This window comes from Garra rufa, chromosome 19 (genome assembly GCF_049309525.1).
Source record: "Garra rufa chromosome 19, GarRuf1.0, whole genome shotgun sequence".
Taxonomy (NCBI): domain Eukaryota; kingdom Metazoa; phylum Chordata; class Actinopteri; order Cypriniformes; family Cyprinidae; genus Garra; species Garra rufa.
In genome coordinates, this window is record NC_133379.1 from 23,036,840 (window position 1) to 23,060,297 (window position 23,458).

Sequence of the window (23,458 nt, forward strand, 5' to 3'; positions counted from 1 at the left end):
ATTTGAAAATGTCGCTCAATTGCTGCTGTTACAAACAAAAAGAGCAGGTATTTGGATCCAAACTTTGCATGACTGATTTAGTGTCAGAGGGAAACACAGCGCGCAGCATTCTCCCAAATAAAAAAGCCAATCAGCTTGATGTTTATGGCCTTCAGACATTATTTACAGCTTTTATATTGGCTCCGAGACAGGAACGTGTCAAGAAACCGAAGATGACAAAGCAGATCCGCTTATTTGTCTCCAGCTTCTTCCTGGACTATCAGCATCATGAGAAGCTGTGCACTGCAGGATGAAGAATCCATTTCATGGGCAGGCACACTTTCACTCTGTATTTTCTGGTGTATGTGGAGATGAGGCATCATGTATTCATGACTTTGCTGAGCAAGTAACAGCTCGAAGGCCTAACAGTAAACCGATCTCTCTGTCTCTATGCCCCACAGAGGTAATATCGTGCTGGAATCTGAAGGAAAGTACAGTCTGAATGACGACGGGTCGGAGTTGACCATCAAAGACGTCACTAAGCTTGATGAAGGAGATTACCAGTGCATCGCTAGAAACAAGGCTGGAGAGCGGAGCGAGGAAGTCTCACTCAGTGTGTTTGGTAAGTTGAAGAATTCTGTCATTACCAACGGAGCTGAACTGAAAACAAGTGTTTACATATGAGTTACCAGGAAAATGTCCTTTCCATTAGGACCATACAATCTATCAGTTTAAAATCAAAATCGTGTTAGTGCCTTGTGCGATTATTAAGCCGTGAAATGTTGCTATGTTATTAAATTAATATAAACTGCATGCGCTACTTGTTTCGAAGTTGTGTCGTTTGCTATGTCATCTATTACACTGCACGCGAAGGGCCCATGGTGTAGTGTTTTCAGCATCGCAGAGTGACTCAATCTACAAGTTAATATTCTAATCAAAATTAATGAAATGACACAGGTTTTGTTGACAGAGAAAGAAAGCATGTCATAGGAGAATAAGGAGCTTATTAAGAACTTCACACTGAAAGATCTTGGTTTATTATTTATGATTATTACATTTAGTATTGCATTTAAATAGTATCATACTGTACATAATAGTTTTAAAAAATAAATAAATAAAATATGTAAATAAATAAGGGCGTTATGACCCTGTCAATAATAAAGAGGACTTTTTTGTTTGTTTAAGATACAATGTGTCGTGAATTCAAAGATATATACATATATATATATATTTTTTTATTTTGTATCATTTATTTTTTTTTGCAATTTTTTCTTGATAGTTCACTCAAAAATTCTGTCATTAATTACTCACGCTCATGTCATTCCAAACCCATAAGAACTTTGTTCTTCTTTGGAACACAAATTAAGATATTTTTGATGAAATCTGAGAGCTTTCTGACCCTGCATAGACAGCAATGCAACTACCACGGTCAAGAACCAGAAATGTAGTAAAGACATTATTAAAATAGTTCATGTGACATCAATGGTTCAACCTTAATTTTATGAAGATATGAGAAAACTGTTTGTGCGCAACCAAAGACTTACACGGAAAAAAAATAAATTGTTGAATAAAGACTTTTTTTTGCACAAAAAGTATGTGTTCTTACTAAAGAGTATGTGTTCTTACTTGGGGCAGCCGTGGCCTAATGGTTAGAGATTTGGACTTGTAACCCAAAGGTTGCAGGTTCGAGTCTCAGGTCCGGCAGGGATTGTAGGTGGGGGGAGTGAATGTACAGCACTCTCTCCACCCTCAATACCACGACTGAGGTGAGTCCCTTGAGCAAGGCACCGATCCCCCAACTGCTCCCCGGGCGCCGCAGCAATGGCTGCCCACTGCTCCGGGTGTGTGTTCACGGTGTGTGTGTGTTCACTACTGTGTGTGTGCACTTGGATGGGTTAAATGCAGAGCACAAATTCCTTGTATGGGTCACCATACTTGGCCTCACTCACCCCCTTTCCTTTCCTTTCCTTAAACTCCAAAAATGCAGGGTTAAAAGCAACCCATGTTGGGTTATTTGGCAACCCAGCGCTGGGTAAATATTGGACAGAACACATGCTGGGTTGTTTTATTTAACCCTTTGTGAGACCGTATGGACATTTTTGTCTTTTTCAGTTTATTTATTTATTTTTTTTATCATTTTGCCTGTGTTAATGCCAACTGCAGAAATTTTGGCACAGGTGTGTATTTTTATTGGAATTGTAATATTTAACCCTCATTTCCCTACAAAAAATAGTTCCTCTCAGCACTTAAAGACAAAAATGTCCTGATTGAAAACCATTAAAACTGCAATTTTCAATCCCAGGGCCATTATTTTTCATTTTTTATTCTGTTGGCAAGGCTTCAAACTTAAAGTTTTTTGCTAGATGGTGCCATTTTTTCAAGTTTGGCATATAAAGCAAATGCTTGCTTTATTCTTGTTTTCTTCTCATGCATATTATTGTCTATTATAGTGTCAGTTGGATAAATTATGCAGCTAAACTTTTGTGGGTATGTTGTTTTGTTGTGGTATGTTATATATTTTATATCTTATATTAAAAAAAAGCTCATAAATCATTGTCATAAACTTATACCTCTATAACTTTTTTGTTTCAATTTTTTAAATCTTTTTTAACTTCAATAATAGTCTGCCAAACTTAAGTCTGTACTCCCAAGCTTAAAATTTTTATGACAGTTTTTTGACATGGACATTGTTTGTCCTCTATCAACCCGTGTGTAACTGTTTATTTTATTTATTAATTATATTGCTGGCTTAAAATGAGCTGGAAATGAAAAAAAAAAAAAAATCACACAAAGAATTATAGAGGCAACAGCAATGAAAAGATGGACATTTATTATCAAGCAACAACACCCATATAAAATACAAAAATATAAGACAAATTTAATTTATTTGGGTGCATACAGCATAATTTACAATATTATATACATTTAAACTCATTTAACATGCATTTTAGAAATAACGAATACAATCTGTTTGTTATATTCAAGCCAAAAGCCTCGACCCAGCGGTTGGGTAGGAAAAAAACTACCCAGCACTTGGGTAAAAAATATTAAAAATAACCCAATAAAATGACCCAAGAAGCTGAACCCAGCATTTGGGTTAAAAAAACTAACCCTGCATTTTTTAGACTGCAGAAAAACTACCTAGCACCTGGGTAAAAATATTAAAAATGACCTAACAGACTGAACCCAGCATTTTTTTTAGTGGGCCTTTGTGGGCCTTGAATGTGGTTGCATTTCTGTCTATGCGGGGTCAAAAAGCTGTCGGATTTCATCAAACATATCTTAATTTTTGTTCCAAATTTCATTTCATTTTTTCAGTAAACCCTTTAAATGTGAACATAGAGCTTTGTTCTTAGCTTCTACTTTACGCACAGTATTGATCCTAAGAGCTGCTGTTTCAGTGTGATTCTATGCTTTTTGTCCTTTATCATTGTTATTATCTTTGTATGAATATTTTAAATGATTGTGTCGCAGTTCAAAACGCAATCACTATATTTATGTTTCTCATAGTGCGTACGTTTTCTCCAGCCACATTCTCAGGCACTGCTTCAGAGCGCTTAGATTAGAGCGGAGGCAAATAAAAGTGAATCAAAGTACTACTCCATTTCATCCATTAAACAAAGTTCCTCTTTTGAATTATAAAATATAACAATGTGTTGATTAAATATTGAATGCACCCAGCCAGTGAGGCACTCTCATCTCATCAACTTAAGAGCACTGTTTTGGTATCACGACCATTATAAAGGCTCAGTAATTGCATAGAGGAAAATCATTATTTCTTTTCCCCGAGGAGTGTGTTTGTAGGCTGTGTTTTGAGTACTTGTGTGTTTTCGTGTCAACAGTGCAACCCAAGATCACGTTCCTTGAAAACCAGACGGCCTCTGAATTGGAAGAGCAAATTACGCTAACTTGCGAAGCCACCGGTGATCCCACCCCCAACATCATCTGGAGCTTCGGTCGGCGGGTCTTCACAGAGAATGAGCAGGTGCGGAGGTTGAGGGATCGGGGTTCGCGGGCAAAACGATTGATACTAAAGGCCGGAAAACACTGGTTGCATTGATCTGCCAGTAGAAATTTCAGTATTATTTCTATCACAGTTAGATAAAACGTAGCCACATGGTATTAAGTGGGTGTTTCAGTCACTTGACAATCAGAGAGTTGTTTGAACTGACACCTTGTTGTTGCTAACGCTTGAAACTTTCTTATGTGCACCTGTCCTTTTTGAAAAACAAGGATAGAGAACAGTTGATTTACCTCTGGAATTATTAAGTAGCACCTGGATCAACTGCGCATTTATATCTAGTAATTAAATATGGTTGGCAAAAGGTTTCTAGTAAGCCATGGAAGCTGTACTGGAATGCCTGATGAGAGGCTTGTTTCAGAATCAAAGCAAACGTTTATCATGTTCAATTAAAAAGGGAGAGCTCGATTTTTGGTTGGATTAAAATAAGAGATTCTGAGCAGATAAATGGCCTGATGAATATCATTTTCAGTAATTAGCCATATTGATATTCACTCCCATTCAAAACTGTCAAGACTGCTGAAAATTCAGCTTTTTATTCACATAGAAAACAGTTATTTCTAGTAATTCTAGTAATATTTCACAATATTACTGTACAGTATTAGTGATCAAATAAATGTAACCTTGGTGAGCATAAGAGACACTTTACAATATAGTGTTAATGCATTCGTAAATGTTGAAATTAATACATTTGTTAATAAAGATTAATAAATGCTGTAGAGTTTTTGTTCATTCTTAGTTCATGTTAACTAATGTTAACTAATAAACCTTATTGTAAAGTGTTACTGAGATTTCTTTCAAAATTATAAAATATTTTCCGGACCCCAAACATTTAATTGGTTTTTTTTATAAACATTTTATTGGTTTTTAATTCTCTTCTGCTCAGAAATTAATACTTTCATTTGGCAAGGATGTTTTAAATTGTTCAAAAGTGATGATAAAGACATTTATTTTTCAGATAAATGCTGTTCTTCTGAACTTTCTATCCATCAAAGAAAACTGTAAATAAAATTCTACTCAGCTGTTGTCAACATAATAATAATAATAAATGTTTTTCTTTTTCTGAATATTAGAATGATTTCTGAAAGGTCATGTGACTGGAGTAATGATCCTGCTTTGAAATCATAGGAATAAATTACATTTTAAAATACATTTAAATAGAAAACTGTTACTTTAAATAGTAAAAATATTTTTAAATTTTACTGCATTTGCTGTACTTCGGATCAAATCAATGCAGGCTTGACGAGCAGAAGAGACTTTTTTTACATTTAATGTTAAAATTAATGCACCCCATCAAGAGATGGAGTAATTGTTTTAGAGGGGTCAAAAAAAAAAGAGTACAATACAAATTTTTAGCTCTTCTCCTGATTGCTGTGAGTAAAAGACCTTTTATATCTCACATAAAGTACAGCAAGCTCACCAGTGCTCAGTCCCACTGGCCTCTGCTCTGCTGGAGTCTGAAACCCTCTGATTTAGTCAAGCACACTACCTAATTAACAGCCTCCTAAAATACCCCGTCTCAATTCTATATTTCATCATAGTACAGCCATCAGAATTCATCGACAGCTGCTAAAAGCTCTCACTGCTTCTCAGCCTGATGGGGAGCCCCCAAGCACTTCAAACTTTATTTCCTCTTTCCCTCTCCCCACATGTCAAGCCTGTTCCAGTCTTATAGCTAGGAAAATATGAGTTCATTGTTAGAGGGTTTTGGGCCTGCTATAGATCTCAGTAGGCAGGTGTGAAGTCCAGGCATGTTAACAAGTCTCTGAAGCCTCAAATCCTTTTTAGTAATACTTTAATTATATGCATCAAATCCCCAAGGCATCGTGGGAATTAATCCCTATATAAAATCCTTCATGCATTATTAGAATATGCCACTGGTCACTGGTTTTTATGCCAGCGGTAGTTGCCCTCCTCCTGCTGGTGGGCTATGTTGTGTAGGTGGGGTGTGAAAAAGCACCGTATGTTTACGTGTACATCTGGCTCACTATGAGGATGATATTTGCGTGACAATAGCCCACCAGATTGGATCCTTCACTGTGTTTGCGTTGTATTATCTCTGGCTAGTCGAGCCAATATTCATAGCTGTCAAAGGGAAAATATATTTCCAGCTGTACGGTGAAGGTTTTCTTCGTTTATAATCGTTTTTATCATTGGTTCTCAGCTCAGAATGCCAGACGGATGTGTTTTGTAAAGAACGATCACAGTCTTGGCTGTTCATGCTGCTCTGATTGATGTCTGACTCTTGTTTGACTTCTCCTCATGAGTGTTTGCACTTGTAGCATCGTGGGTACAACAGTGATTACTTTGGAAAGTTGCATTCATAAAGATGCACTTAAAGACATAATCTTGTTGTAAACAGAGTTGGATTGTATGATTTTGTTTTTAGGATAGGATTTAAACAACCAAATACACTCAAACTGGGATCTTAGCTGGTCTGAATGGGTCAATAACTGGTCCATACTTGTCATTAGCCAGTGGGCTAACAAGCATTGTTTACCTTAGATGAGTAGTTTATTTCCAGCGCAAAAATGTACAGATAATGTACTCACCTCGTTGTCATCCAAGATGTTCATGTCTTTCTTTCTTCAGTCATAAAGAAATAGTTTTTTAAGGAAAACATTTAAGGAATTTTCCCCATATAGTGGATTTTTACGCTCTTAAAAATAAAAGGTTCAAGTTTTAAAAGGCTCTTCACAGCGATGCCATAGAAGAACCATTTTTGGTTCTTTCTTACCTTTTTATAATATGAAGAACCTTATTTTGCCACAAAGAACCTTTTGTGAAACAGAAAGGTTCTTCTGATGTCAAAGGTTCTTTATGGACCAATTTAGACTAAATAGGTTCTTCTGTGGCATCGTGAAGCACCTTTATTTTTAAGAGTGTATGGTGCCCGAGTTTGAACTTCCAAAATGCAGTTTTAATGCAGTTTCAAAGGATCCCAGCTGAGGAATAAGGGTCTTGTCCAGTGAAACAATCAGTCACAAAAAAAATTACAATTCATATACTTTTTAACCTCAAATGCTTGTCTTGTCTAGCTTTGCGATGCACATTCTGTGCATTCCTGTTCGAACCAGATAGGGTATGTCGAAAAACTCCCATCTCATTTTGTACTCCAATTACATCGTCCTACATTGCGATTTTTCGCTTTTTTGTGAAGGGCGTTTTACCTTCTTTGCACGTTCACTTTGTAAACAATGGGTTGGTACTTCTGCAGCAATGTAGGATGATTTTGAAGTTGGAGAAAATGAGATGGGAGTTTTTCGGCATACCCTAACTGTATTAAACCGGAATCCACAGAGTGCATGCAAAGCTAGACAAGACAAGCATTTGAGGTTAAAAAGTATATAAATTGTAATTTTTTCGTGACTGATTGTTTCACTGGACAAGACCCTTATTCCTCAGCTGGGATCCTTTGAAACTGCATTGAAACTCCAAGATGTAAATGAGTTTGTTTCTTTATTAGAACAGATTTGTAGAAATTTAGCATTACCTCACTTGCTCACCAATGGAGCCTGTGAATGGGTGCTATCAGAATAGGAGTCCAAACTGCTGATAAAAACATCACAATAGACCATAAGTAATCAACATGACTCCAGTCCAACAATTAATGTCTTGCGAATATAACATTTGCAGAAACTGTTGAACTATCCATTGGTAGCATATCCTGACCATCCTCGACTAAATAATTTCTTGCTAATTTCCAGCTACTATGTTGAAAAACGTATGCTGTGCTATAATAATCTTGATTTTTCTGCAAGGTTGTAGCAGTTCATTAGCACTAAATATTGTTGATCTGCACTGTCTCTCACCCCATCCCATCACCTCCACAGGATGTAGTGATGCTTTTATGTTCACCTTCTTCATTTCCCTGTTGCGTATGATTATTCCAGAAGGAATAAGTGTCAACACTTACAAAATCAGTGTTGATCAGGTATTAAAGAAGCAACTTAAATCAGAAAAGATCATGTAAAAAATTACCCATTTACATTGTAAACAGGTTCCAAAATGAGCCGTGGGTCACTGAGCAACTAAATTAAAAATTATTCAAAAAAAAGAAAAATACATTCCATAGCTGCTAGCAGCTCATTTGGCAGTAAATATTCCATCTTTGGATATACAGTGTATTTTCTAAAGCCTGTATGTGCATATGTAAGGGATTTGACTGAAGAGGTAAAATAGTGTTTCAGTTAGTTGTTATATGTAAGGATAGATCTACAGTACTATAAATACATTAAATTAGCACAGTAAGATTATATTTATTTAAATGAATGAGAGGGAGATTGTGTGTGTGCAGCATCTCTAACAGGAAAGCTGTGAGTTTATTCACTTCAAAAAAGCAACGTTACCACCTCTTTGCTAACAAATATAATTCAACTTTTTAGTATCAATGCTATTTTACTGATTAAAGGGATAGTTCACCCAAAAATGAAAATTCTGTCATTAATTACTTACCTTCATGTCGTTCCAAACCCATGAAACCTTCATTTTATGGGTTTGGAAAATCTTCGTATCACAAATTAAAATATTTTTGATAAAATCCGAGAGCTTAAGGTATGGTGCTCTTGTGAACACATGTCAACTTACACGGAAGAGAAGAAATTGATGAATAAAGTTGTTATTTTTGTTCTCTTTGCACACACAAACTTGTCAATACAACACAAAAAAGAAAATTCTGTCATTAATTACACACCCGCATGTTGTTCCAAAGCCGTAAAACCTTTGTTCATCTTCAGAACACAAATTAGGATATTTTTGGATGAAATCAGAGAGCTTTCTGACCCTGCATAGACAGCAATGCAGCTACCATGTACAAGGCCCAGATGTAGTTAAGACATTGTTAAAATACAACTGATGTCACATGGATTATTTTAACAATGTCCTAACCAGTGTTGGGCATGTACCTTTAAAAAAGTAATTAGTTATAGTTACTAGTTACTTCTCACAAATAGTAACTGAGTTAGTAACTGAGTTACATCATTATAAAAGTAACTAATTACCAGGAAAAGTAACTATTGCGTTACTTAAATCTAATTTAATATAACTATAAAATAAATCTAAAACATTGTACACTAATCTACACTATTTTAATGTTGTTGTGGGACAACGTGAGAGACAACTATCAAATTCAACATATTATAATTACTATTGTGGAACAGTAAAGCACAATAGATGGTTTAGAACTTTAAATATCGTTATCACCTGCGTTATTAGCCACTAATTTTGTGGCGGCATGTGACGATGTGAGGTGCTTCGGTAGATTAGAATTACCTGTCACCGACGCAGAGAGACTTTTTTTCCCTGGGCATAAGTTGTACGTTACATAAACATTTTTGCCTTTCACCTCAGCGAGGGAAAAGTAGTGCTTATACTTCCAGTTTGCAAAAGCTACCTTTGAACTTGTTGGACTTGCCATCGTTGTGATGTTGTGGATATTTGTGTGTGAGACTGACCGTGCGTGTGCTTGTGTGTGAACAACCGCACTACTCTGCCTCTGATTGGCAAACAATGGAAATTAACTCAATCTAAGCCAATCATCGCGTTCTCAGTTACACCACGTTTACAGACACACCAATCATCATCACTGGTTATGTGTCCCGCCTCAGCCCCGAACATACACAAACACACACACACACTCCAGAGAAAGAGAGGTCCTATGGCTGAGAGAGACGCTGCTCGCATGAAAACTGCTTCAGTGTTGTCAATTATAGTAACGCGCATTTTATTGTCATTAACGGTAACGGCGTTGTAACGGGGGAAACAGTAATTCGTTTGATTACTCGTTACTGAAAAAAGTATCGCCGTTAGTAACGCCGTTTATTTATAGCGCCGTTATTCCCATCACTGGTCCTAACTTTCTGGGCCTTGAATTTAATAGTTGCATTGCTGTCTATGCCGGGTCAGAAAGCTTTCGGATTTCATCAAAAATATCCTAAATATGTGTTCTGAGGATAAACAAAGATCTTACGGGTTTGGAACAACATGACAGTGAGTAAATACTAACAGAATTTTCATTTTTGGGTGAACTATCTAGCATTGACAGGTTTCTGTGCTTCTTTATGTTTCTGTGTGTTCGCTGACTGGAGGTACCCTACATTCTGTGATTCCAGCCAATCAGAATCAAGTATTCAGACAGACAGTGCTATAACTATATATGTGTGTGTGTATATCTTTCAATGGTTGCCCGAGGATTGCCTTAAGTGAAAAGAGCTGGCAGTGTTTAATGAGGCGTACCTTGAGTCAATGGGGCCTCATCACCGCTGCCATTAAATGAAGTGCATGGTATTTAATAGTAACAACGATCTGCGGTTATTTCTGGTCATGTAAAGCGTGGTCAGAGCAGCTATTATAGCAGGATCTCCAGCAGTGTAAAATAATTTCCATTGTGTTTTTAAAGGTGGTTGGATGGGCAAAGAGCATGACGGTTCAGCCTGTAATCAAATCAGGGATTTCTGTGGGTTGAGCTGGCATATTAATATGAATATGATGAGTCAAGAGCTTGTCTGAAGTCTCTTCGAATTCTATCCCTCAGACGTATTCTGTATTCCCAACCGCAAATTTCCAACGTCTGAATAAGTCAGAAATGCATGAAAACCTCAGAAGGCAGAGAACTGTGACTACCAAGTGAGCAATATCTGAACCAGACTGGAACAGACTGATCTTCCTTGAACTCTCCAAGCAATGGCATTATGGAAGATTCTCTGTCTGTTCTCCGTTCTGCCTGTTGGATGAATGGTCATGGCATGAGAATTCACAGAGGCAGCATGTTCTGACATAAGAGGCACATTTTTGATCATTCGTCCAAAAGGAAAGGCTATTAAAGGAAATAAAAAAGTCCTGTAAGCATTTGCACACCCTCATGTTGCTCCAAACGTCTGTGCTGTTGGTTTTTGTAGTGGGACATGAAATGAGAATTTATGTTGAATTTATTACATAAATTACAACATCTGCCTAGTCCAAAACATGTTCAAATGAATCCATACGATTTGTGTACTATATCCTAGATCCATCTTTTCACACTGAGGACAACTGAGGGTCTCATATGCAACTATTACAGAAGGTTCAAATGCTCACTGATGCTCCAGAAGGAAAAAAGATGCATTAAGAGCCAGGGGTGTAAACTTTTGAACATAATGAACTTTTGACATTTTTCTTATTTTGCTTAAATATACATTTTTTTTTATTATTTAGTACTGCCCTTCAGAAGCTACGGAAGATACTTGCAAGAAAAAATATGAAAAATTTACCCTAAACTTCAAATTCAAAAAAGTTTTTACCCCTTTTACTCCTAATGCATTGTGGTTCCTTCAGGAGCATCAGTGAGTGTTTGAACCTTTTGTAATAGTTGCATATGAGTCCCTCAGTTGTCCTTGGTGTAAAAAGATGACAGTAAGAACTATTACTTAAAAAATAAATAAAACAGCTGTGGATCATTCAGGTAACAAAACAGTGTTAAGAATCAAGCGTATGTAAACTTTTGAACAGGGTCATTTTTATAAATTCTTTTTTGTGAAAATTCTTATTCGGGTCAGTACTAAATAAAAAATAACATTAATTTTGTATGATCCCTCTTATTTTGGTAAAATAACATTTTGCAGATTCTGCAAGGTGTATGAAAACTTTTGACTTCAACTGTATATATATATATATATATATATATATATATATATATATATATATATATTTATTTATTTTTTTTTTTTTTTATATAAATTGCTACATTTATTCAAATGGGATGCATTAACATTTATCAAAAGTAACATTAAATATATCTACAATGTTACAAAAGATTTATATTTTAAATGCTATTTTGTACTTTGTTTATCAAAATTTCTGGGAAAAAATAAAAATAAAAAATGAACTGCTGTTGTGTGGAAAACATGTAAAGGTTCTTCAAAATGATTTGTCTTTTACAGAAAAATAAAAACCAACAGCATATGATTTTTGGAATGACATGAGAGTGAGTGAATTTTAATTTGAGTGAACTACCCCTCTAAAAACAATAGCTACTCATTGTGAGTGTTGCATGCTGCAAATCACATGCCCAAGTACTAACTCAAGGGACTTAACATTAAGTGAAGATGAGACCGCTTCTGTGGAGTCACTGCCCCTTCATTTATCATTTAAGCCGCTCTCACTGGGACCTAGTGAGCTGTCCTTGACACAGCTACTGTATGAATCACGCAATCAAAAGAGGCATTTCAGGGCTGCTAGCTTATTGTGGAGTCCAGAGCCAAGCTGCCCTTCTCTAATGATAGTCTCTTAATGGCACCCCTGCTGATCTGAGGTCAGTACGGTCCATGCTATGACGCTCCTAATGTTTTAAGCGGACCGTGTCTGTGCACTCAGAACCATTATCTCACACCCTGCCGGGATAACCATGTTGCAGGAGCACCTGGAAAAAACTTTTAAGATTTGATCTTTTTTTCTCTGTCTCTTATGTGACCCTGAATGTTCAGTTTTGGATTTAACAATGGACAGGTGCTCTTGCTGCTCTTTACAGATCAGTGTCATCCCGAAGCTGTTTATTTGCATGCAGAATGTAATAAGTCAGAGGTTTTGTTTTAAAGGTCAACAAGAGAGTCCGTGACCAGGATTGTATTTAAGAAAAGAGAGTCGAGCTGCCAAGATAGCTGAAGCAGGTGCCAAACACAAGGTTTTAACCCCCTGTAACCTTTTGACAAGCTGTCAGTCGGCAAGTAATTAAATCAATAGAGGAAGAAAGGATGTCAAGCCACTTCAATGCAAGTGTGGCCTGTAAATTCAGATGGAGTCTTTGCAGGAAAAGAATTATGCAGGATGGGTTATGTCTGTAATGTTTCCGCCAGAATTAAATAAACTCACAACTGCGAGTTACAAAGTCGGAATTGCGAGTTATAAAGCCAGAATTGCGAGATATATACTAACAATTCTGAGAAAAAATGTTTATATCTTGCAATTCTGACTTTTTTTTTTTCTTTTTTTTGCAGATGTTTACATCTTACAGTTCTGACTTAACACAACTGCAAGTTATTAAGTGAGAATTGTGAGATGTAAACTTGCGATTCTGAAAAAATATCAGTATTTTTTTCTACTCAGAACTGTACTTTATAACTTGCAATTGTGAGTTTATATCTCACATTTCTGAGAAAAAAACAGCAAGATATAAACTTACAATTGCAAGAGAAAAAAGTCAGAACATTGAAAAAGTCACAATTCTGAGAAAAAAGTAAGAATTGTAAGAAAAGTAAGAATGATGCACGTTACTGCATTACGTAAGCAGTTCTGGGAACCAATCAAATCAGTTGTTTGAAACAGCTTTGGCCGCTACAATGAACATATAAAACATATAAAAGAGGGACAGAAAACCGCACTCGAATCGTTCCTTTGCAAGGACGTTTTTGCTGTTTTGCCGACTGGATTGTGATTGGTCGTGGCGTTATCCAATTGTGTGCAGTGAGAGTTTCAAATGCATGCTTGGTGCCGCCCATCGAGTTAGGCCCTTTTCATTGCTCGATGCCAAACCCTTAATCTTAATAGATTAGGGTCTGAAATTTTTCCAGGCTACAAGTTTATATCTCGCAATTGAGTTTTTATCTCACAATTCTGACTTTATATTTCACAATTCTCACTTTATTTCTGACAGTTATGATCTAATAACTTGCAATTGAGTTTATATCCCACAATTCTGACTTAATTTCTCAGAATTGCAGGTTTATAAAATGCAATTCTGACTTTATAACTCACAATTGCAAGTTTATATCATGCAATTCTGAGAAAAAAAATCAGAATTGCGAGTTTATATCTCACAATTCTGACTTAGTTTCTTGTAATTCTGACCTAATAACTCACAGCTGAGTTTATATCTCACAATTCTGACTTTATAACTCACAATTGCGAGTTTATATCATCCAATTCTGGAAAAAAGTCAGAATTGGCAATTTATATCTTGCAATTGTGACTTCATTTCTCAGAATTGCCCGTTTATATCTTGCATTTCTGACTTTATTTCTCACAATTGCAAGTTTATTTTTCACAATTGCAAGTTTATATCTCACAATTCAGACTTTATTTCTTGCAATTCTGACTTAATAACTCGCAACTGAGTTTATATCTCACAATTCTGAATTTATAACTCGCAATTGCAAGTTTATATCTCACAATTCTGACTTTATTTCTCGCAGTTCTGACTTAATAACTCACAATTGAGTTTATATCTCACAATTGAGTCTATATCTCACAATTGAGTTTATATGTCGCAATTTCTCACAATTGCAAGTTTATATCTCACAATTCTGACTTTATTTCTCGCAATTCTGACTTAATAACTGGCAATTGCGAGTTTATATCATCCAATTCTGAGAAAAAGTCAGAATTTCCAATTTATATCTCACAATTGTGACTTCATTTCTCAGAAATGCAAGTTTATATCCTGCGATTCTGACTTTATAACTTGCAAATCTGACTGTTTCTCAGAATTGCCATTTTATATCTTGCATTTCTGACTTAATTTCTCGCAATTTCAAGTTTATTTCTCAGAATTGCAAGTTTATATCTTGCAATTCTGACTTTATTTCTCTCAATTCTAACTTAATAACTCACAACTGAGTGTATATCTCGCAATTCTGACTTTGTTTCTCACAATGCTGACTTAAAAACTCACAACTGAGTTTTTTATCTCACAATTCTGACTTATAACTCGCAATTGCAAGTTTATATCTCACAATTCTGAGGCAAAAAGTCAGAATTACAAGTGTGTATAACACAATTCTAAGAATAAAAGCTAGAATCGTGATCTAAAAAGTTACAATTACCTTTTTGTTATTTTTTATTCAGCTGTGGAAATTTTATTCAGTGGCAGTAATATTTTATAATATTATTTTTGCAAAGGCATGGTCTACACATTTTCCCTTTTTTTAACATGGTTTTTACAACTCTTGAGGTGAAAACAGACTTTAATAGATTTTTGTTAAATCGTTTCATGCCATCAACAATGCCATCAATATTGATCACTTTATATATCACTTAAACCATCTCTTTCTGTCTAACTGGCCTTTTTTTTGCTTGAATAAACCACAAAGTAGACCAGACAGATATAGTTAGTCAAAAGTCTGGCTCCATCCGACTGCTTTTAGCTGTTATCCAACAAACGGCTCAAGTGATTTGCTTAGACAAAGTCGTAAAAATCCTGTCCTTTGTTCATGAGAACCAAATGGCTTTAAACATTTAGCTGGAACTCAGCAGACTACAAGTAGTTTCTTTAATCACAAATGTCATTATTCTGCTTGATCAGTGTCAGATTTGATAATGCATCCTGAAATCCCACTTGTCTGCGGCAGATTCCCTTTTGAGCAAATTGTGTGATTAGCAGTCAAAATAATAGAATACTGCCTTCATGAAGAGCAAGCTTTCATTGAATCGCTGTCGCTCTGTCATAAGTCAAATGGGTAGGTTGTCTGCTATTCATGTCTGTTTGATTTATCAGCGGTTCGAGGCACGTCTTCAACAGCTTCTATTGTGAGTCATGCAAATTCTCGGCGATGCAATTCCAGATGGCAACGTCATTGATTGATTTTAGGTTAACAAATGAGTGGAAGGTATAAAAACCTTCACTGAAAACTACTCATCACTGTCCCGTTCAAAGAATAAAGGGATCTGCATTGTCAAATGGAAGAATGGCTCTCGTTAAGGCTCAAAGCTGCTGCTGGTGACTTATGGGACATAGGCGAAATGAATGTGGTGATCACAGTTAGCATCACAGGCAGTAGATTTCAGCAGATAGATGAGCTCTTAGTTTCAAGGTGTGCATCATTTCATATGTATACCTATTGTGTTGTTAATTATTGATGTAGTGTGGCATTTTGATGGCTTGTCAGCATGTGGGGTGAAGGGGGGTGTGATTGACTTTTCACATCATTTGCAAGATCACATGCATGTGTCACCTGGAGCATTGCACCTGGATGTCTGAGCATCCACTCATGTTTAAGTCATTTGATTTCCCAGCCTGCAGCTAAATGTGTCCTTTTCCATGCAGTTTGATTGTTGCTCAAGTCAAAAAATGATTTGTCACACTTGATGATGTTTTGATTATGCGCCTCTCTACTGGTATCACGCTCTGATGCTGGTCATAACAAGGTCAGTTCAAGGTCATATATGTGTATCATATCATAATTTAAAATAATATAATAAAAAAATATAAAATTATTTAAAGGGGCTATATGTAACTTTTTCCCCAAAATAAACGTAACAATAGCCTTTTTATTTGACCATTTATGACTCAAACATCTCCTGATGAGCATACTGACACCTTGTCAGCTCAAACATTATATGTATTTGACTGTTCTTACCTCTGTAAACATAATGTTGACTTCTTTGCAGCGGATGACTTGTGAAAGGAAGAGCAGTTCCGTTTTTTGGCCACAGGTGTCAGTCACGAGTTTAAATTTCAGAAAGTTACATATAACCCCTTTAATATATAACAATGATATATTATACATTATATATATATATATATATATATATTGTATATATATATAAAGCATTTTTATATAATAATATATCATTTTTATTTATGCTTATTTTTCATATAAAGTTTTTTTTCTAGGAAACTCAGAACTACGAATAAAAAACAACATATATTTATAATAACTTAAAATAATTAAATAATATAATTAATATATAAAAATAATTCAAATGTACTTTTTATATTTTTTATATTATTTTATTTTATTGTTTAAATTATAGAATATAATTTTATATTTAATTTTTATATATAAAATTATTTTGTATAAATGTTTATGTTATATTCTTTTCTTTAATTATCTTAAATTATATAAATGTTATATTTTTATATTATTTTATATTATGTTGTTTGATTATTTTAAATTCTATAATATAATTTTATATATATATATATTTTTTTTTTTAATATATTAATATTTTTATATATTTATAATATAGAAAAATGTCTATATTAGTTTTTTATAAATAACTCAGAACTACAAATAAAATAATAAAAAACATAAAGTAAAATTTTGTTATAAAAACATAATATAGAAAATAATTATAGATAGATAGATAGATAGATAGATAGATAGATAGATAGATAGATAGATAGATAGATAGATAGATAGATAGATATTGAAATTAAAAAAAATAAATTATACATTATATTATAATTATGTATAAATAAAAGAGTATAAAATACTACTATATATATTATTGTATATATTTATTTTTATATTATTTTATGTTCTTTTTTTAATTATATAATTAGGTAGATAAAAACTAAATACAGAAAATAATTCTATATATACAGTACAGACCAAAAGTTTGGACACACCTTCTCATTCTAATGAGTTTTCTTTATTTTCATGACTGTGAAACTTGTAGATTCACACTGAAGGCATCAAAACTATGAATTAACACATGTTGAATTATATTAATTCTATAAAATATTTAATTCTATATATACTATATATACTTCTGCACAACACAACTGATGGTCTCAACCCCATTTATAAGGCAAGAAACCCCACTTAATAAACCTGACAGGGCACACCTGTGAAGTGAAAACCATTTCAGGTGACTACCTCTGAAGCTCATCAAGAGAATGGCAAGAGTGTGCAAAGCAGTAATCAAAGCAAAAGGTGGCTACTTTGAAGAACCTAGAATATGACATATTTTCAGTTGTTTCACACTTTTTTGTGTGTTAATTCATAGTTTTGATGCCTTCAGTGTGATAGATAGATAGATAGATAGATAGATAGATAGATAGATAGATAGATAGATAGATAGATAGATAGATAGATAGATAGATAGATAGATAGATAGATGATAGATAGATAGATAGATAGATAGATAGATAGATAGATAGATAGATAGATTTATAAAGTTTTTTTATAAAAAAAAACAGAAATTCAAATTAAATAATAATAATAAACATAAAATACAAAATAAACGTTAGTTATTAAGAAGTCTGTTGCCTTTGAGTGTGGAACAAATGCTAAAACGATTTGTCTTTGATTTGATTAAAGTCAAGTTGTCAACTTGAAGCTTCACAAGCTGTCTTCTCTAAATAATGTGCTTGTGTGACGCCTGTCTGACAGAGCGCCTGCTGATTTCTTTTATTTATTCATTTGTTTTTTTTTTAAATCGCTTTTTCATTTCTGCAATGTTTTGCTTTGTGTATTTGTCCTCCCAGGCTTCATGGACTCGACCTGAGAAACACAAGGTAGGGCAGCTTCACACGTAGCCAGGATGTTCACTAATCCTAGCGAAGCCCTTTATCACAGCAGAACATCAAGTGTTGGCTCTCTTCTACCCTTAAAATCCTGTAGACACACACACCCACACACATCGCATCTGATCAAATGGCAGCCCTAGTCTACAGCGATTGTCGTGTTCATTTCTTTTCAGCATATTGCTCATTATTTTTCTAGATAGCTTCTGTCAACAGAAACAGTGAAGATCCTGTTTGGCCTTTTTTCTTCGCCTTTCTTAGTAGCCCTGTTTTCCTTTACGAATTCCCCTCGGACAAACTTTCTCAAGGGACTGAGGAAGAAATTAAAAAGAGGGTGTTAGAGCAGGGCTTCAAGGGTTGAAACATGCCAGGTACTTCTTTAGAGTATGAGCCAACACTCAGTGTTCTCCCATAGACTCAGACAGAGGAATGTAGCAGCACTAAAGGAGACACTAACACACATAACCAACTCCAGCTTCAGACAACGCAAGCTTCTGTTAACATAAATATTACTAACCCTCACTGGATAAACTCATACGCCACATGTCAGAGACGATTACAGTAACTTTAAAGTCAACGTGAAACCCATTTTGCCTCTATAATGTGGCACATTTAATGAAACAAATGTAGGACAGGCCTGTGTTTTATCCATCGGGAGTTGATTGAATTGGAAAAAGCAGACATTAAGTATCAGACCGAATGTGTGTTTGCAAAAATATTGCAAAATTATCCGATAGTGACGTGAATGGAATGGAAAAGTACATTGTGATTACAGATTACAAAGGAGAAAGCAAATAGGCTAATTTTGATTTCATGTTGACTTTAGCTATAGAGGCACTATATGAGCAAGCGATTCCATGCTCTGAAATGACTTGCTTTATTCATCTGTCAGAGTGAGAATTCATCAGCGGCTGCATTGCTGATTAAGAATGATTCAGATGCATATGGATTGTGTGGGAAGGTCTGTTTATCTGATCTGCTGAGATGAAAGGCCACAGTTATGGGATTGCCCACACATCACTTCATGTTTTTAATCCTCAGGAGCACAGATAAAAAGCACCATGGTTCTTTGCATGTGCGCTTTTTCTCTCAAAGACAAGGAAATTACTTTATCGTAAGTTTTGGAATAATTAAGAGCCTGCAGTGCTGAGTTGATACTTTAAACTTAAAATTCAAGATCTTGCATTCAAGTGACTCAAGTGTTGTGTGAATGACAGGCGGCTGCTTTTCAGTGCGCGCGTGTTCTGTGGAGTGCACTCGTGCCTCACAGTAATGCTACACGCGTGAACGGACAATTGCTTTTCTTGTTCAAAATTCTCATCATGCCGAGGTGTTAATGTAAACACAGTCGGTTATGTCTTTGCTGAATGCAAAAAGGTAGAAAGCAAAAAATAAATGCGTTAGAATAAGATATTTGTGCTATGAAATGTAAATGGACCTGCCACTGTCTATTATGTTGCTACTATTAATCTATTGTGAATTTTAACAGGACGAAGAGAAAAACCACACGCTGGTAGATTTAATATACTCGCTACAATCAAAAGTGCACAAAGTCAAGCTTCAAAAAGAAACTAGTACATTTTAATTAGTGCTGTCAAATCGATTAATCGTGATTAATCGCATGCAAAATAAAAGTTTGTTTATATAATATATGTTTACACAGATGAAGTCAAAAGTTTACATACACCTTGCAGATTCTGCAAATGTTACTTATTTTACCAAAATAAGAGGGATCATGCAAAATGCATGTTAATTTTATATTTAGTACTGACCTGAATAAGAGAATTCACATAAAAGATGTTTACATACAGTCCACATAAAAAAACAATAGTTGCTTTTATATAAAAATGACTCCATTCAAAAGCTTGCATACATTTGATTCTTAATACATTGTTGTTACTTGAATAATCCACAGCTGTGTTTTTTTTGTTTTGTTTTTTTTCTTCAGAAATGTCCTCAATATCCAACATATTCTTTGTTTTTTTCAGCATTATGGGGTATTTGAACCCTCTCCAGCAATTACTGTATGATTTTGTCTCATATTTAACTATTACAGAAGGTTCAAACACTTACTGATGCTTCAGAAGGATGCATTAAGAGCGGGGTGAAAAATGTTTGAATTTGAAGATCAGGGTAAATTTAACATATTTTGTCGTCTGGGGAACATGTAAGTATCTTTGTAGCTTCTGAAGGGCAGTACTGAATAAAAAAAATGATGTTTAGGCAAAATAAGAAAAATGTATATATTTCGTTCAAAAGTTTTCACCCCCCATGGTTAATTAATGGATGGTTTTTCCTTCTGGAGCATCAGTGAGCGTTTGAACCTTCTGTAATAGTTGCATATGAGTGCAATCATACAGTCATTGTTGGAAAGGGTTCAAATACACAAAAAAACTGAAAAACCAAAGAATCTGTGGGACCTGAAGGACTTTTCTGAAGATCAGCAGGCATTTCAGGTAAAACAAGGGACTCATGAACAACTATCCCTAAAAAAAAACACAAACCTGTGGATTATTCAGATACAACACATTATTAAGAATCAAGCATATGTAAACTTTTAAACAGGGCCATTTTTTATAAATTCAGCTAATATTTTCTCTTGGGGACTATATGTAAACATCTTTTATGTGAAATATCTTATTCAGGTCAGACTAAATAAAAAATAGCATGCATTTTGTATGATCCCTCTTATTTTAGTAAAATACTTAACATTTTTGCCAGGTGTATGTAAACTTTTGATATATATTTGATATATATCACACACACACACACACTACCACTCAGAATTTTGTTTTAATCATTTTTTAAGAAGTTTCTAATGCTTACAGATGCTACATTTATTTAGATTTTTATTACGTAAAATTTTATTCGAGTCTCAGGTCCGGCAGGGATTGTAGGTAGTGAATTACCAGCGCTCTCTCCACCCTCAATACCACGACTGAGGTGAGTCCCTTGAGCAAGGCACCGAACCCCCAACTGCTCCCCGGGGGCCGCAGCAATGGCTGCCCACTGCTCCGGGTGTGTGTTCACGGTGTGTGTGTGTGTGTGTGTGTGTGTGTGTGTGTGTGTGTTCACTACTGTGTGTGCACTTGGATGGGTTAAATGCAGAGCACAAATTCCTAGTATGGGTCACCATACTTGGCCTCACGTCACCCCCTTTCCCTTTCCTAAAGTAAAATTATTCATGTCCACTGTCACCTTTGATCATTTTTGATCATCATCAAGTTAATTTGATTAAAATGCAAAAAAAGAAAACACTTTTGAGATGTAGAAATGGAATCAAATGTATTTTATGAAGCTTATTTTATTGTGACTGCTAAAACAAATCAGTAAGTAAGTGAAACATTAATACATCAATAGTGTTTCCCTGTAGAGCACAAACAACGAGTTGTACAGATTTGTACATCTCAAGTTGTTTATTCATAAATAGTGTTTATTAATAGATACTGCCCATATACATATACACACTGGTATGTATGTACTACTACAATATGTGACCTTGACCAGATTCAATTATCATTCAATCTTGTAATGTCTTCCCTGCTCACTGTCTAGACTTTTACTGCTACAGACCACCTCAGGGCAGCTATTTCTCAACATGTCTTGCATCAATCCAAGATAGGCTATCTTTATCAAAAGTTCAGATTTATTCTCTTCCGCATTTGGACACACTGTGATCCATCTTGTCTGTGCCAGAGTGTTCTCCCACTTTCTTGTTAGCGTGAAATTTGAAGTGCAGGACACCGTTTGACTCGCTTTTCTCAGCGACAGCGACAGTCAGCAACAGTTTTTTTTTTTTCTTACATTGTCTCTTTGTCAGTGCAGTCATACAATATGATATCCGTCACCTACTATTTTCTCTCGAGGGAAAAAAAGAAGAAATCCCTTTCTTTACCGTGAGCTCTGATTCTGTTCCGCCGTTGATCGCCTGCTCTTTCAGGAGAAACGGATGGGCAGAATGGGGGCTTCCTACGCTCTCTATTAGGTGAGATAAGATGCGTACGGGCCAGTGATTGCATTTCAGTGCCAAAACGTAAGCTGAAACGATCTTCCTCCCTACTGTTTTCTGCTAAATTTGACAAAAGACAAAAAGGCACAAAGTGATTTGCCAGAAGCCTTCAAGGTTAACGTTCAAAGAAATTGTGAAGCTTTATACGCAACCGACCCTACGTACGCACATAAAACAGGAGAGACGCTGCGTATGCGGCTTACTGTCAATTACTATGCAACGGGAGGGGACTCACTCGACAGCCCTGCATACTAACAGCCTTCTGAACGTGAGGCACAAGCAGGATGGAATTTATGGTCGAGACCCTGGTTGTTACTTAAAGCACTCAATCCCTCAGATCGTGACTAAGCCACCACACCTTAAATCAAGTTTGTGAATTGATTGGATTTCAGCGCCGCATACACTCCATTCCGCTCCGCAGTCAAATTTCTCACTGACCATTGAACAGGCACTTTATAAATGAAGTGCCACTGCAGGTTTCAGAAACATCTTATTTCCCGGCTGTCTTCGTGCGCTGTCAGGGGACCGTCTGTGGCGCTGATGAAAGGTGCACGCTAATGTTCACGTTTTGCGGTGCCTTCACTTAAAGAAAAATGTGAATCATACGCTGAGCAGTTTGCTGTGAGTTATGCGATGCTCAAAATGGCATCCCATATTTCATTCAGTATGCATGTACATGCAACAGCGACATTGTAGTGCAGGTAAAACAAAGTACGCTTCGCTAAGCACGAAAAATGTAGAGCGCATCCGACTCTCCTGGGCTTATTTTATTCATTCCGCTGCAGTGAATACTGATTGTGAATGTCGACAATGCTTATTGTTAATATCAAGGTGTGACAGCTACGCTTTTTCTCTCTAAATGTCTGTCCGTGTTGAATGGGAATGGGTATCCGTGTGAATACGGTGGCTAGAGTGGAGGAGCAACTTGTATTTGTTAACTGAGTAATATGGTGTCAGCTGGCATGACTAATAAATCTATTTAAACGTGTCATGGAAGAGGCTGCACTCTCTGATTAACATGGGTCACATTATGCAAGTCAGATTCGCACAGTCAATTAATTTTCTTGTAAATTACATGAGCGTCATTAATCTGTGGATTTCCGTTTGATTTCTTCTTTTGAAGATCACCAAGTCGAAACCACATGTGTCTGTCACTAATGTATGGGTAACATATGGAGAGTCGAAAAAGCAAATGCTTTAGTAATGACCTACATAAGATATTTCACAT

The 23,458-nt window shown here is 35.6% G+C and overlaps 1 protein-coding gene across 6 annotated transcripts in view; it reads left to right on the forward strand.

Moving 5' to 3' along the window:
* The window catches only part of ncam1a (neural cell adhesion molecule 1a), a 293,753-nt gene that overhangs the window by 190,242 nt on the left and 80,053 nt on the right, over positions 1-23,458 (forward strand). For 3 of the 6 annotated variants that reach the window (XM_073824852.1, XM_073824854.1, XM_073824856.1), the window contains exons 7-9: positions 441-601; positions 3,822-3,964; positions 18,183-18,212. In XM_073824852.1, coding sequence (XP_073680953.1) covers positions 441-601; positions 3,822-3,964; positions 18,183-18,212 — 334 coding nt within the window. The remainder of the gene's footprint in view (positions 1-440; positions 602-3,821; positions 3,965-18,182; positions 18,213-23,458) is intronic. The other 3 variants (XM_073824853.1, XM_073824855.1, XM_073824857.1) reach the window with 1 other exon arrangement.